Here is a 16,779-nt window from a genome sequence, read left to right as displayed (position 1 = left end):
AGGATTAATCAGGATGTTCAATGTTGCCTTGACAGTGAAAGGTTCGAAAATGTAGTAATTAAAAATTCAGCAGCGCTTAAAAATTCATCATTTGGTTCTATTTTTAGCAGCGTATAAATGTAATTTGATTATTTCTGTATGCTGTGATGGTGCTTCAGTGATGCTGGATTTTTAGAAATCAATAAACTCATTTTGCTAGTTAAAATTTCATTAAAATCTCCAGACTTCTTGATAATGCAGCTGCGGACAGTTCTGGTTATGATTTTATTTTAGATTATACTTTGAAGCTTGATGATCGTTCATAAGTGATGTCGCATACTTACTGCTTCAATTTATCCATGTTCCCATATATCTGTGACGTTCTTTAAAGCAACCTGCTATATCTAACTCAAGTGCCAAAAATATCCAATATAGAATTGATTTGACATGCGGAATACAAAATTATCCATCACGTCCTTCGGGGATATAATGTTCGAAATAGGAATGTACAGTTACGATGATACTTCATGTTATCACGTATTGAGTGACTATGTTGCTCACCAATAAGCAGATGGATATACAACAAGATGTAAAGAATTAGCGTTGAATTGTTTTGAAATCTTCTTTGACGAAGGAAAATTGGGAACATGGAAGGATGAATGATTTTGAATGAAATCAACTGCCATTGGATGTCTGGTGTATTTGGATGTGCTTATTTGTCTTATACGTTTGTGATTGAATAACTGATTACATTTGTAAAGGAAGTTATAAAATAGTATGAGAGATTATTTGCTTTCATGAGCTGAAATTCGATATAGTCAGGTGGGATTCACTGTAGTAAAATTTGGATCTAAATGTGAATGACACATTGTATGTTTAGTGACCCATTTTCTTGTAGTTGTATGTTAGTTCATTGATTCTTTCATAAACGGCAATGTCTGTACAACTTTTAGTAGTGGAATTCAATTTTATTGGAACATTTTGCATTCTCAAATTTACATTGCAATTGTTCAATTATGAATTTCGGAAATGTATGAAGGGCCACTAAATGTAGTCGTTGCTTCTCTTCAGTTACTTTAAATGTTTATTTTTTGGAATATGGATTTTATAAATGAGTTGTTTATTCTATGAAGTTCTAAATCAGACTAAATGCTTATATGAAGGGGTCAACAACTTTGAAAGGGGAAAATCAACTTTTTAAAGTTCTAAATATAATTTAAATATCAAACGACAGTTAATAATCTCAAATCGCAAGTCAAATATTACTCTGATTACTTTCTTAATTTTAAGTCATCAAAAATTAATCTTCATCGTTGTGACTCCTACATGAATAATTCAAACGCTTCTATAAATACTCAATCTAAATATTTCATCTCTACATTTCACTAGAAACTTAATTAACCATAAGTGACTTGCTATTAAAATGTCAGAAAATTAGATTTTCAACTTTTTTTACTTCCAACATGAAAGAAGCTCGGAATCTAGTAAAAAAGAACTTTGTACTCATTCAATCTTTAATTAATTAAGACATATCAATTAATGTCATCAAAAGAATTTTCTATTTATATTTTTCTATGGCTCTCTTTTTGGAAGCGAAGCTTTTTCTTGGAAAATATTCCACTGGATATGAAGCAGCATGTTGAGATGTAAGAAGAAAATTTAGTCAAATTTCACACGCTCTAATGTTAAAGTACACAAATGTAATAAGAATGACTTCAACTTATCGTTTCCTTTCACGCTTCTTTTGAGTGTGCTGAGGAATTTTTAATATAAGGCATGTGATGTAATTTAGCAGAATTAAATGTGAGTGTCGTGTTGTGATTGTCATTAATAATTTAAGTGAAGAAAATTAGATTAGAAATGCAAATTAAATTTCGACTCTTTGGAGCCTTTTTAGGAGAATCATCAATTAATTCCTCTTCTTGCTAAGCATTGGTGTCCAGATTGAGTCGATGAGAGTATTTTGGAATAACGGTCGTTTTAAGTTTGAATTATATGAAAAGTTGCAACATCAGTTGTTTTTCCTCTTAAGAATTTGAACTTTATCATAGTAGACAATTGAATTTAAAGAATAGAATAGTGAAAATAGTTTGATCTTCAGCAAAACAAGCATCCTCCACATCCCGCAAATAAGTCAATACCCATTCTAATCAAACTTAAATCTTCACGCAAACAGCACGGACCATTATCAACAAATCTTCATAAATTCATGCAATATTTCACGTTATCATACAGTCTAGACAAAAAATCTACACATAATACCGCAAAAAATATATTTTTCCTTACGCTACTCCATCTTATCTGATTCAAAGTAAACAATAAGGCATAATAAATAATGCAATGACATCAATTTTCACTTTTACGCACTTTATTTTACTTTTTTCTTGAGTCACGAGTCAATCAAATTCCATTTTGATTTATGATCGTTACTGATTGTACGGGAATCTGATTACTTAAAAAGCATTAAGAAAATTCGTACTTATAATTTTCGACGATACGCAACACGTTTTTAAAATTTTCTTTTCGACTTTTCTTTGTCTTGTGTACATAGCCAAAAAAATTTAAGAACAACAAGAAGAAAATACGTAGCACGAACAAAAGGAGCCAAAACAATTGTTCAATGCTGCTTGACGGGATATAAGAAGTAAAATAAAACAGAAAATCGATGAAGAGCAGTTAGTCGATGCTTTAATAAAAGTCTATGATATTGCAGAAAGTTTAGATGTGAAAATAAATTTTAAAGTCAAGTAGTCGATGGATGAGGTCATGAATAAATTTAAATTCTATTACAAAGGACTATAGGATATGCAAATATCTCCAGGTAGAAGCTTATGAGTTGGACATTTTGATGCATTTATTGCTCAACTGCTCATCAGCATCATCATAGTAATTTTTAAATTAACGGACATTTTGAATTCAAAATTTATTCTTTAAGTAGTTTCACACCCCTTTTGTTTACCTTTTGAAGTAAACAAAGTGAAATGTTGTTTCAAAGCATTGAATTTAATTAAATTTGCTTATTATTTAAAACCTATAATGATATTAATAATTAGATTGTAATGGAAGGAGCTTAATGCTGTTTAAATTGAAAATATACGTGTTTTCTGATGAAAATTTTCCGAAATTTTTAAAAGCCATCTTTGCTTAATTAAATGATATACGACAGCTATGAAGGTAAATTTTCAATTTTTCTATATACCAAACGGCTCTTTAAGAATTAAGCCATTATAAATACACAACTGTGCGCCACTTCTGTTGTAGGAAAATGAAAACCATACGAAAAATTTTAAACAACACATTTAATATTCCATAGAAGCAGCCGTAAAACTCTCACACGAGCTTTGAATACCCAAAGACTTGGAAGAACAGGAAATTAAGATGAAGATTCAATTTATTCGTCATCTGATGAGATTTTGAAACTTTTTTAACTTTAATAGAAAATTTCCAACTCATGAAAATTCATCATCCGGTCCTTTGATATTCAAATCACCTTAAAGTGATACGACGAAGTGCTTTCTGCCACAAAAAAATTGTTTATCTCGATAAACATTATTAACTGACGCTGCTCGTGCTGCTGATTATCAGACACAAAAAAGAATGAGGACGGAAACTTATTCCTTGTTTTGAGAATCCATCAAAAATGAGAAAAACAAAGCTTCAACATCTCTGAAAACAAGACGATTCCATTATTTCATCATATGATAAAAAACAGCTTCTGTCAGGCTTCTACTAAGCTCCTTCCTTCACATTTCTCATCTTTTTATTCGTTTGATTGACATCATCCCGTTTTATCGTGTCTTATCAACACATTTTCTTTATTTTTTCCCTTCATTTTTAATTCTGAGAGAGCCTTGATGTATTTACAAAAAGGCTGATGTTATTGCAAATTTTTTTCCTCTGATGGCCGTTTTTTGGCATAAATTCTTAGTAATCGAGAATCTTTAATGCTTACAAAATTGTTTAGTTAAGTCTTTTGTAGTTTAGTCAGATAAAACTTGAGTGCAGTGTTGTTGGTTGCGTATCTATAGGATCTTGATGGAATCAACCACTTCCTTTGAATTTATAAATAAATGAGATGTTTATTCTTCAGAATTCAAAAACAGACTGAATATTTTATATGAAAAAGGGGTGTTAAACTACGCACAAATACTATTCAAATTCTAAATTAACGTTACAACAAAAGTAAGATTTTTACTCTTCAGATATCTCAAACATTAATGCAGACATCAAAGTAAACAATACTAAATTATTCATATATAAGTTCTTAAGCACAAACTCCAATTTTGTTTATTCACTTGATTGATTAGCATTGAAAAATGCGCTTCCATCAATCATAATCAAATTCTTCCAGGCATATTCTATTAGTAAAAGATTTACGACACAAAAGCACTCAAATTTGGATTAACACAAAAGGAAAGAAGAAGATTCTCTCTTTGTTTCTTTCTTTTATCATCAAAAGATTTATTGCTTTTAATTATCACATATTTCATGCAAGAAGAACACAACTCACATACAGCCAAAAGGCATAGAATAAAGAAAATACAGATTAAAAGCTGGAATGAACACAAAAGTTTTTAGGCAATATAAAATAGCTTTTATGTCTTACTGATTGAATGTAAAACAAAGAATATCACATTTATTAGCCTGCGGATTTTGAACAACCTACAAACTTACATATGAACATGACAAATAACTTAAATGAGTCGTTGTCGAGTCTATAGGACTAAGTGATGTATTATGTTGTCATGAATATTAACAGTTAGTTTGTGAACTGCTTGCCCAGATGGCTTTACCCAAATCATATGCGACAATATTTCCATCATCTTGCATTTGAACTATTGCTCCATAATTATTGGCTGTTCCAGAACTCCAAGTAACACTGTGATGACAATCGTATGTGACAAAGTTTCCATCACCTTGCATGCAGGCTCTTTCTGTACAAGTTTTAGAAGTTCCAGTATGCCATATTGGTTCCCTATTACTTCTACGGTAGGCTACAAGATTCCCATCCTCTTGCATTGATAATTCGAAGCATCCATTCGGTGACACGAGGCGTCCATGGACTCCAATACACTCATGTGCAGTCAAACGATACCTAGCTACGATTCCATTGATGAAGACAGCAATCAATAAAAATTTAAAAATCATTTTAGAATTGTCTGGAATAAGTTTCTTAAAACACCAACTTTAGATTGAGAACTGATTCAAAAGTCGTTTGAGTACAGTATTTATAGGAGAAGCAGCTTAAGTGAGATAGTATGGGAATTTTTACAGATAAAGAAACGAAAAGCAGCATCTGCGATGAAAAAATAACCTACATTCTGGATTTTTTGTTATAAAATTACTGCTTGACCGTGATTAACCGACTTCTTTTTATAAGGAACAAATTTGTCATCGCAATGGAAAAACCATTTTTTTATACTTAATCAAGGTAGCCATGTATTTGGGTTTTACAGGAATCTGATGTTAGGACGGATCTTTATCGTTAAATGGAAGACATTTCTATCTGCAGCCTACAATGATCTTCTATAAATCCAATAATCTAGCCAGCCTACTACATACTTTCTTCTTTAACACTCAATTCCCACTCCTTATTTCTTTTATTGTTTGACAGTAATAAAAAATATCCATGCCTTGCATAAAAATTAGATGTAAACAGCCAAACATCAAATGACAAATATTCTAAACGTGTTGTGCTTGTTTATGACTAAAAGACACAACGGAACTTACTATTAATATTTAATTTTACATGCTTTAAATAAATTTTCAATTCTCGTTTGTTTCTAAAAGAATGTAAGGAACAGAAAACTTTTGCATGCTGATGAAAATAGCTAAGCAATCTTCTGGCAATTGCTGAAAGGTAAAGGAACTTGCGCTTTTTGTTATAGCTAGTCGAAAGTTGCAGCTGTTTCGTTGACTTGAGTTAAAGAGAATTAATTTGTTAAAATTCTGAATTCTATTAGTACCCAGTATAAGTTTTTACAGCACACAACATCTCATTATAAAATTACAAGAATATGTAGAACATGGATGCATGGGAAGAACATGAGAATCAAATTTAAATTCCAGCAAAAAACTTGTAATAAACCAGGAAATGATTTCCAGAACGAAAAAATCCTCTCATGTTACTTTTCTGACATTCATTCCAAATATAAACTTAATCGAATAAAGTTTAAAGGAAAAAGGAAGAAGAGGAGCTACAGTAAGCAACAAAAAAGAAGAAAATCTTCAATGGATGCTGCATGCATAGAGAACAGATATTGTTGGGTATTTCTTTCATATCGTTTGATTTCATTCTACATTATTGTATCCCATTTGTGCTGACTGGCTAAAGATCGTTAAAGAGAAATTGAAGAAGACGAAGAAAATGCGACGAAAATTCTTACAAGCAGAGAGAACATTCACAATTCTAATTTTCGTGCTCTTTTCCTTAATTGGGATTGTTTATTAATGACGGCTGTATGTGAAAGACTTCTCACGGATTTAATTTAATAACAACGATGTTTATTCTTCAATGATCAGAATAAGACTTAATATTTATATGAAGGGGACTAACAACTACAAAAGGGGAATACAACTAAGTGGAATTTCAAATATAATTTGAATATTAAATGACAGTTACATCAAAAAGTATCAAAATAGTCAACATCCGGAGTTTTATGATTCAAGCCCATTTCAACTCAGCTAACGTTGCCAACATCCAATTGACAGTACTCATAAACAATCCCCTAGTTCAAACATATATAAAGAAGCAAAAAACTGAAAATGAAAAATTGTCAAAGCGATAAAAATAGAAAAAAAGACAAAAAGAAGCTGTAGAAGGAATGAAGAAATGAAAGTGATTTCGTTAATGGAAATCTCTGATTAAAAGTTATGATAGCACAAATGGAAAATTATTTCTAGGAATAAAGTCAATTTGGTAGTTCGGACATAAGAACGAACGAGAATTAAATGCAAATTTAGAAATAAAAATCATTGGGTAATTGCTACTTTAAAGATCTTATTTCTCAGCTAAGATGTCGGTCAATAGCTTTAAGATTATCGATAAGACTTTAAGCTTTAACATGTATGCTAAAATGGAAACGATAAATTCCCTATGTAAATTTGACTTTGGGATTTTAAAACTTTTCTGTGTGTTTAAATGAGGATATGAGGGTAAGGCAGTGCGGTTGCTGTTTGAGCTGTATTGTGTTAATGAAAATCGAGATAACACTTATAGTTGATATTAGAATCTGCACTAGTTATAAGCTCTTCAAATGGAAACGAGTATGTAAGTCACCAAGTCATGCAGGCGCAGCACACAGGTTTTCCAATGGAACCTCCACTTTCCTTCTTTCGATAACATTACGTAATAAGTGAACGAACCTTTATAGAATTTAATTAAATTTCCCTAACTCCTCCCAGGAATGAATACAAATCTATTAATATACTATAGTATCTAGTCTGTACACTAGTCCGTACTCTCTTCCCTACCAGTATATCAAAGAAGCCTAAAAAATTAATTAAATTTGCATTTTTATTGCAATTACCCGAATAAACAACATAGTTGTTTGTATGGCTTGTGCTATAAACATCGTGGCTTTATTATTCCTACGGCTGTTGCTATGTGTGGTTTTAATGAAACATTAACTCCTTCCGACATTATTGTATTTCTTATTTTCTCAGTCTCATCGGATTGAAAATACTTTATTCTTAATTTAAGCACGGTAGATGTGGAATTAAAGCGAGGACGTGGAATGTTGTAATGTCATGGAAGGTGAATCCATAAACGGTGTGCAATGTGACGAAGGATGCTTGCAGAAGCAGATAAAGGTCTAAAAACCTTTTTCATTTCAACATCATTTGTTAACGACCCCAAAAAGAATTTCTCATTTAAATTCCTTTTCAATCCAATTTCAATGTTATGCTGCTAATTCAATGTTATGCTGCTAAATTTCAATCTTATTACGATAATCTAATGCAACTGTCACGATGTTTTGTGCCACTTTTTCTTTAATCTTTTGAGATTCCTTTAAAGAAAATTAAGCACAAAAAAAAGTGTTTCAATAGTTCTTAAGTGCAGAAAACAGTTTTTAGTCATTCCGCGTTATTAACTTAAAAGGCAATAAAATCATGATGAAAATTCCGCTGCTTGAAACTACGAATAATAATAATAAAAGAAAAGGAAGAATCTCGACGAACGGAAGCGGAGAGTAAAAGTTTATTATTTTCCAAATAACTTGAGCGGATGAAAAAATGTTCAACTTAATTTTGGGATGTGAATGAGTGACGTCTGTATAGCTATGCAGACCATATAGTCTATATGACTATACATATGAGATTCTTAAGGATTTTTCAACATTCCTTAATATTTGACGATATTTGAGTATTTGACAGCTTTCCTCAATCTTAGTAAAGGACATAACAAGTGCACGATCCCTCTCATCTCCAAAGATATTAAAAAATTATGTTCAGATAAGCTTTAAAGCGAGTGAATCTTAATTGTTATAATCAAAAGTTTCCTGGAAGATGTTCAAGATTTCTCCTTAATTGCTTTATTTACTCTCAGCTGTAACGACTTTTAGCGAAGAATGTAAATGAGAAAAATTCAATGGAACCGCAAATATTTTTATGGCCAATTTTTTAAGCGCTTGAAAAAAAGATTTAAAACTTTAGGGAAAGGGAACGAAATATTTATGGTAATGTGAAAATTTACTCGAAGATGTATTCATGCTTCCAAATCCAAAAGCTATATATTTACTACTTCGAAAATTGGAATGAATTCCACAAAACATTAGTCAATCTTAAAGCATTTGATATGTTTGCTTTCATTCTCAATTGTGTGGACTTAATGGGCTCCAATATTTTGAAGTGCTGTGTGTATGGAATGGGCAGAATGTGCTTATAATCTGTTATTATCAGACTCCTTAGGCTATTTCTGAATGAAGCAATTTTGAAGGGTGTGAAACTATACACATATTTATACTTACCATCCCCTAATGTGTTAGGGGACTATCAGATGAACATTTGTAAATAAACAATTTATCAATCCTAGCAAATCATAGCAATCAAAGAAAATGCGCTTCAATTTTACTCCTCATTCTTCTCAGCCTTCCATCCCCCAGACACTTAATGTCAAGGATAGATAGGAAATTCCTTTCAGAAAAATGTAAACACCCTTCTTAAAAAGGCAAAATTTATTTAACAGAAAGTGATTTTTTCTACTTCCCGGAAAAGACTTAAAATGGGCTTCAAGTTTATTATACACACTGCAGACCAGAAGCACATCATTCTATCCTCGGGTGATATTAATTAAAGTTTACAGAACTTAAACGTGTTAAGAATCTCATTTCAGACATAAATCATATAAAAATTTTCATTAGACTTTAATTTTCCATTAAAAAGTTTATTTTAATAGCAAAACAAGCATAATAATTGCTGTTGTTTGCTTTACTTTTCTTCTTAAATTCGTACACCACCCAAAGGCAAATTTTAGCTGTTAATTTCTGCCGAGAAACATTATCATAATATCATGTATCAGATTCCCACTGTGGCTGTTCTAAAAATAGACTTGTAAGAAAAGACGAAATTTTTATTATTTTCGTATCCGTCTAACAAGCTGATTGTCGTCACATTGCCCTTCAAATCCAAAATATCATCGTTATGATAATCTTTCACATTTAACAAAATCAATAAGCTTTATCTTCTTAAAAAATGTTGTGAAGAAGAAGGAAAACAAAAGCCAGCTTGCTTCGAATACAAAACGGAAATATAAATCGAGGTCAAAAGCCATACTGGTTATCTGTTTAGCATTAGATTAAATATTATTGTTTCAAAATTACAAAACAATTTGATTTTTAAATTCAAAAAGTTTTATTTCGAAAATTGTTTGTTTACATTCTCACTTGGAAGTTTTGTCTGTCAATTTTGCCTTAGTTTCGTGGATTTTAGTGACTTTTATGATGGAAAAATGCTTAACAGAAGTGAGCAAAGCTGATTACATCATTATAATGGATTTAACAACTCGGAATAGTTTAAAATCTAAAAAAATTGGACTTTTCGGAAGAAAAATATTCGAAAATTCAAACTGTTTGTAAACAAAGCTATAAAAAGCACTGAGAAAATGTTTCCTAACTTCCTACTATACGAAAATATGAAACAATTCAATAAAACAAACCTCAATCAACAAAAAACTTTGTGAAATTTTAAATTTATGACAACCTTTCAATACCTTCATTGCTTCCCAATATCTTTAAAAGCATAAGAAATAAAATAAAGTTGTTTCGATTCCAATAGCGAATATTTTTATCATTCCTAAAAATAGCATATCCAGATGAGAAAACATAAAGGGAAATAACATTCACACATTTTGTCTATGGAAAATATTCTCATTCTTGAATCAATGATTTTACAAGGATTATAGAAGAATTTCCTCTTCTTTCCGGCTCTTTGACAACAAAAAAATTGAATTTTATGGAAACAGCGGTAGAGAAATGAAAGGGAAATGAAATTTAGCTACAATAAGGAAATCTATCCCGCATTGTTCAACGGTTCTGTTGGAAAATTCATAAAAAAGGGGAAAATTTCCCCTCAAAAATGAAAATATTCGGCTTTAATGGAAGTAACCGCTGGAATATTTCCAATTCTGAAAGTTTTAATACACAATCAGCATTTTCCGTGCATGTATATACTCTCATCAGTCGTCTTTCTGCTTTCAAGTAATGTGGATTGAAAAGAAGAAGCTGGGAAGTGAAAAAAATAAATCAAAAGACTTCTGACATGATCATTTTTGTGAAATTTCGTTGCGGAAATTTAGAGACATTAAATAACTCAAATATGATGAAAAGAAAATTTTAAGAAAATGTGAAAAATAAATTTATGTGAGTTCGGGAAAAATGTGAATAAACAGAGAATAAATTAATTAATTATAAATGAAGTGATGAAAGATCCCGAAATATGAAAAAATTTTAATTCTAAACAAATGGCAACGAGAATCGCATTAAAATGGTAATTGATATTTTTACGATCCATTAAAAGAATTAATTTATAAAATGCTTTTTGGATTCCTTGATCGTGACTTTCAACATTTTTTTTCTCCATAAATATCTCATTGACTGATTAATTATGGCTATTAAAATTGTAATGAACTCCTTACATCGAGGTCGTTCACTTATGATGGGCGATATTTAAGTGATTATTAATATTTTGTGACATTTTGTGGTTGGAGCATACTTACATACATACTTACTTCAGTGGTTGTAGAGACCAATTGTGATCTATGACCACCTTTGAAGTCTATAAATACTAATGTAGACCCATCGCTGGCTTCCGTCTGCCAATTACCAAAAGCAATACTCAGTGAGCTCTTGAACCTTCCTCGTGGTTGGATTATACCTCTGTGTTCTGTTAGTAGTCAAATTAAGCCTTATTGGTTCAGGTGCTTCTGGGTTTTTCATTAGAACTCGAGGCCTACTTGACTAAATTAATTTCGACCTTTTGCTTAAAAAAATCTAATTTTATCCTTGAATTATAATGCAGACTACTCTAATGGACGTCATTTACGTATAACCCCCAAAATACTTAAATGAATTTTTTATGGATCAATTTCAAGAAATAAATAGCAATTTTATGCGAGAATCAAAAAATTTAATTTTCCTTCAATGTTTATACTTACCTCTTTTGGAATGAGTGATTGACATCTTTATCGATGCTTTCGTACAAGTCACGAATGCTTCAAATTGGTTTCAGAAACTAAGGAGTTGAAAATCAATGAATATTAAAGAAAAAGGGTTTCTTGACCCTCTTAGATGGAAATTACCATACAATAAAATTTGATACGGAACTATTAGAATGTATTGGCTATTAGACCAGGACTATGAAGAGTTTGGATGAATATTTGAGAATGAGACTGAGACTGAGACCGAGACCGAGACCGAAATCTAGACTGAATGGGTATTCTTCGAAGTCTCAATCTCGACAAATCTCGAGTCCAAGACCGAGAAGTCTCGAGAACCCCTAATTCTAAAGTCGACTAATGTATCATAATCTAATTTGTCGTCCATATAATTACAACTAGCCAAATAAATACTTGTTTATTCAGGTAGCAAACAACAATATAAATATACTATACACATAGCTCTATATCCTCCCCCTTCTCTGAAATCCTTAATATCACAATCAAACCAACCCTTTCCCACAGTTAAATAAACTCATTGAAAAACAATTTAGATGTAAAAAAGGAATTTCTAGATCTAATCAAAATTCCAGTATATGTAGCACCACTCAATGGCTAATTGTTATTCGAACTCGACAATGGAGATGGGGTTAAGTTGAATTTTCAAAGAATTTTCAATTTTCCGTATTTCCTTTTTCAAGATTGCTGAGATTATCATCAGAAAAAGCAATCATCTCGTGTAAATGTTTGTATTCCTTCGGTTCCGCTCATTACATTTTACATTACAGAAAAACATTAATGTCTCAATATTGGAAAATGTAATGCATTTAAACAGAATCACATTACAGATTTGAAATAATAACATATTCCATAAAAAATCTCATTAAATAAGAGGATTAAAATATTTAATGCTAGCAAGATTATGTGAGTAAATAAGTGTAGGATGTTGGTAGATTCCTTAGGGGAATAATTTAAATCATGGAAAATCTCTCCTGTCGATACTGAGTAAGAATGAAAGATTCGCATTTCTGAAGGTTTAATGATCTAGAGCAGTGGTGGGCAACTTGTGTGCCGCGGCACACTTTGATGGTAAACCTCGATCGAAAAAGGACGACATACGGTTCATGGGATTTTGGACTACGCACTAGTGTGTCCCGCGGCACACAGGTTGCCCACCACTGTCTCATAGCATATTTAGGTAAAGTTTGCTGCTCAATTGCTGATACTTTAAGACTCTCGAATCAATTTTTAATTAGAAAACTGCAACTTTCAATGTTGCAAACAATAACAAGGACAATTTCTCGACGAAAGAAAACAATTAAAAACTTCTGGATCTGCACTAATTTCCAGCATCAGACTTAAAACTATAGAAACTTATTGCTATAAAACTTTCACTTAACTCTGAATTAAATAAAATAAAATCGCAACTTTAGTTGAGAAAATTCAGAACTCAAAAATTCAAACTAGCACTCGAATTATCTATTTATTGAAGCACTAACTTTATGCTAACTTTCCTTAACAAGATAAAAAAAGAAAGTTTAAATAAATCTTTCTCATCTTATCCAATTTGGATTATAGGGGCTGGGGACGTTCACATATTACGGAACGTGATATCTTGATTATCTGACACGACACCCCTTCCTTCTCCTTGAGTACCGTTTGAAGCGGTCTCGACACGTATCCCCCCTATCTCTCCTTTCATACCCCTCTCTCCTCTTAGAAGGTTACGTCATAACTGTACGACCCCATAGTGAAATTCCACATAAAAAATATTCAAAATTTACCTACAGATACAATATAGAACTAGAAAAAAAGTTTTTCTTCCACTTCGACTCATCTGCTATGTCATATCCTACATCTATCTAAGGAACGAACAAAAATCTTCTGCCATAAGTTTTCTTCTATCTTATAAAAGCAAATTATGAATTGAATAAAATATTAAATTGTATCCGAGATGTCATATGTGACAGAAAATTATTGTAGTTACAAGAAATTATTGATATTGCCGAGTTATGGCAGGTCTTACAAGTATATATAGTCTTTTAATATGTCAACAACAATTTACCAAATTGTATGCTTAATGAATATATAAAGCAAATGGGCTGGAAAAATTAGTTTCCTATCAAATATGCAAGACTGATTAAAAATTACGTAGTTATCATTGAAAACGGTAAGATTCAGCAGATGACCGAATGATGTGCCAGGATATGGGCGTCTGATTATATTGACATTTGGATAAATCCATTTTGAAAATGTAACGGTTATTCGAAATTCAAATTTCTGAGTTCAAATCTTTCATTCGCAGTCAACTTCAGGTATATTTACAAATGATATCAAGGAAATTGAAATCATTAGTTATCGAATTTAGGAATGATTACAAGATTTAAGACTATGTATTCTTTACTTCTTGTCATGAAGATACCGTTAAAGCAGATGCTAATATCTGCACACCATGTGAAAGTCAAAAGTCAACTTCAAGATTGTTTCCAAAAATTGACTGTACAAATTTCAACTGTTCCATAGCATAATCTTGTAACCTACTTCTTTCGACATGCTCAACGAACGAAATTTCTTCTCAGAAACAAAATTTTTTTGTTATCTACCAAGCCACACCAATCCTCATTTTATATGTAAACATTTTGTGCATCTAAAATATGGATAGCTTTTTCCATACAACCAAACCAATTTGTAAGAGTCAGAAAATGAACATTTTCTTTAACCAAAATTGATGATCATCAAAATTTGATAAAGGAACATGCATGTCAACATTTATTTCAGATGCTATTGGGTTGAACTTCCTTTGGATATTGATGAGAATTTACAATCTTATACCCGAAAAGAAGTGAATTTGTAGGACCTGATTTAATGCAAATTTGATGCTAATAAGAGCACAACTTCCGAATTTATAGCTTTCGTCACAGCAAACATCGAGAAAATAATTCAAAACCAATGTTTCATTAAAAACTCCCAGTCTGTGCCTCATAAAAAGCCATTAATGTCAATTGTTTTTGATAAATTTCCTCCCAGCCCTAATTCAAATCTAATTATAACTGATTGCGGTTAATTAAACGAAAAACGTGCACACAGTGCTAATTTCCCACAAATAATTACCTTTGTTAAAGCTTTGACAAAATTTTGGTCGCGTAAATTTTAATTCCTTTGTGATTTAAAATTGTTTGCAATTTGATTAATTTACTACTGGCACAAAATTAATTTTTGGATAGTATCTACTGTAATTAAAACTATATTTTCAATTTAGAGTGGAATATGAAGTGTTGGAGTCATTTTTGATTGTGTTTTTACCTGATTTTTGATAAAAAGGCAGCTTTACACTTTGTTAGGACGGTTTGTCGGCTGCCGTTAACTAGACCTCACATCAGTTTGAGCTTTTGGTCCATAACATAGTCTTAAATCTGAAAATTAATGATTTCAATTTAATTTGTAAACATACCTGAAGATGCCTGCGAATAAAAATTTTTACAAACAAAATTTGAATCGCAAAAAACTGGTAAATAATCAAAAATGCGCTATAGTCACTAACAAGAGATTTAACCATTACCTATTGAATTGAATTGAACATAAATACTCTCATTAAGAACTAAAAGCTCTCATATGAATAATTAAACATCGAAAATGGAATTTCAATAGTCAATTTATCAAAATATTTAAAATTGATTTCAATTTTGAACAAAATATGAATTTTTAATAAACTACTAAACATTGTGACTTTTCATCATAGTTACCACATAAAAAACAAATGATATAGAGATCAAAAAAGTTTCATTGAGATTTTATATTGTATTTTTAACTGAATAATTGCTTAAATAGCATATGTTTGAACAACAAATTGTCACTCACCTGAATACTGATATATTTTTATGCTTGCAAAAATACGAAAATTGTCCGTGACGCAACTCAGCAAAAAAAAATGTTCAGTATTATCTGATGCATTAAGGACGCAGTCATGCTTGAATAAACAAGAAGAGAGAATGATGCTTCTAACAGCATGCAATAATTTTTTTTCATAATATATGCTCACATAAAAATGCCATGTTAATATATGTGCACATACCGTACATATGAATGAGTTGTTTACAAAAAAATGTAATTAAATTATTCTTCTCCTCCTTCTCTCTCTTTTCCCTTTTTTGAATCCTTTTATGTCTTATTCATAAAGAGTAAATTCACTTGGAATAAAATATGATAATTTAGTTTAAAACTTGGAGATGCTTACTATGTGAAAATGAGAAAATTGAGCGCATTTTCATTGCTGATTGATTGGAAAAATTTGAAAAGATTGCTGTGATTATCCTGATCAGTGGATGATTTAATTTATAGATTGTCTATCTTTTGCGGTTTTTCAGCGTCGCTAATTGTGTTGCTTTCTTTGGACACTTTGTGTTCGAAGATCAACCTATCATTTCCAACCCTAACTGTGGGGTTGCCACCCTTGGGTTGCGCCCCTTCGAGTCGACCATTGAAAATCGCAGTTGACTTCGAGCTCTGTAAGTTTTTAAAACTTTTGCTAGTCTAAGATTTGATCCCATTTGATCCATTTTGCTTCTTTTTGGCCTAAACATTCCGGCAGTACAATGTGGTCGCTATAACGCTGTCTCATATCTGAATACCATTAAACAAAATGACGTACGTCCTTCCAAAAAAATATGCTTTTCAAAATAATTTTATAGCAAATTTATCGTAAACTTTCATTATTCTTTTCAAATTTATCAAATTATTCCTTACAAAGAGATACAAAGTTTTTTCAACATTATTCAATACAATTCCGCCCATCACATAAGAGTGATAAAAGCACTAACAATAAATATTAATGTTATGTTGCATCATATAATAAAAACAAGGAAGTGAAAGTAATGTCGTGGGAGAAAGGCTCATAAAATGAATGTCTATCGAACGATACTTAATGACAATAAATTTCTACTTCTTTTATTTAATTTTTACACAAGAATATGAAGTATCATTGAGGTACGGGTAGGTAGGGAAAGAATCTTCAATTTTTTATGTAAAATCGTTATTTGAATGAAAATTCAAAAAAAAAAGAAAGGAAAATTTTTGAGAGTCAATAAAATTTTACAACATTAAAGGAAAGCTCTTGCAGATCGCAATCTACCCCACTTAAATAAAGAATG

The 16,779-nt window shown here is 31.2% G+C and overlaps 2 protein-coding genes across 3 annotated transcripts in view; one reads left to right on the top strand and one right to left on the bottom strand.

The window, feature by feature from the left end:
* Positions 1-4,731: 4,731 nt before the first annotated feature.
* On the bottom strand, positions 4,732-5,127 carry LOC139093306 (uncharacterized). The gene has a single exon (XM_070643987.1). It carries the CDS (start codon positions 5,125-5,127, stop codon positions 4,732-4,734), a length of 396 nt encoding a protein of 131 aa, XP_070500088.1.
* A 5,552-nt stretch (positions 5,128-10,679) lies between these two features.
* Positions 10,680-16,779, top strand: part of LOC139093335 (uncharacterized) — a 39,030-nt gene continuing 32,930 nt past the window's right edge. For both annotated transcript variants that reach the window (XM_070644020.1, XM_070644019.1), the window contains exon 1: positions 10,680-10,965. The gene's annotated coding sequence lies outside the window, so the exon portion shown is untranslated. The remainder of the gene's footprint in view (positions 10,966-16,779) is intronic.

This window comes from Chironomus tepperi, unplaced genomic scaffold, assembly GCF_022539635.2.
Source record: "Chironomus tepperi strain 1889 unplaced genomic scaffold, CSIRO-AGI_Ctep_v1 contig_335, whole genome shotgun sequence".
In the NCBI taxonomy this organism is placed as follows: domain Eukaryota; kingdom Metazoa; phylum Arthropoda; class Insecta; order Diptera; family Chironomidae; genus Chironomus; species Chironomus tepperi.
The sequence above is the reverse complement of the archived record's forward strand: the minus strand, read 5'-3'. Positions and strand labels throughout refer to the sequence as shown.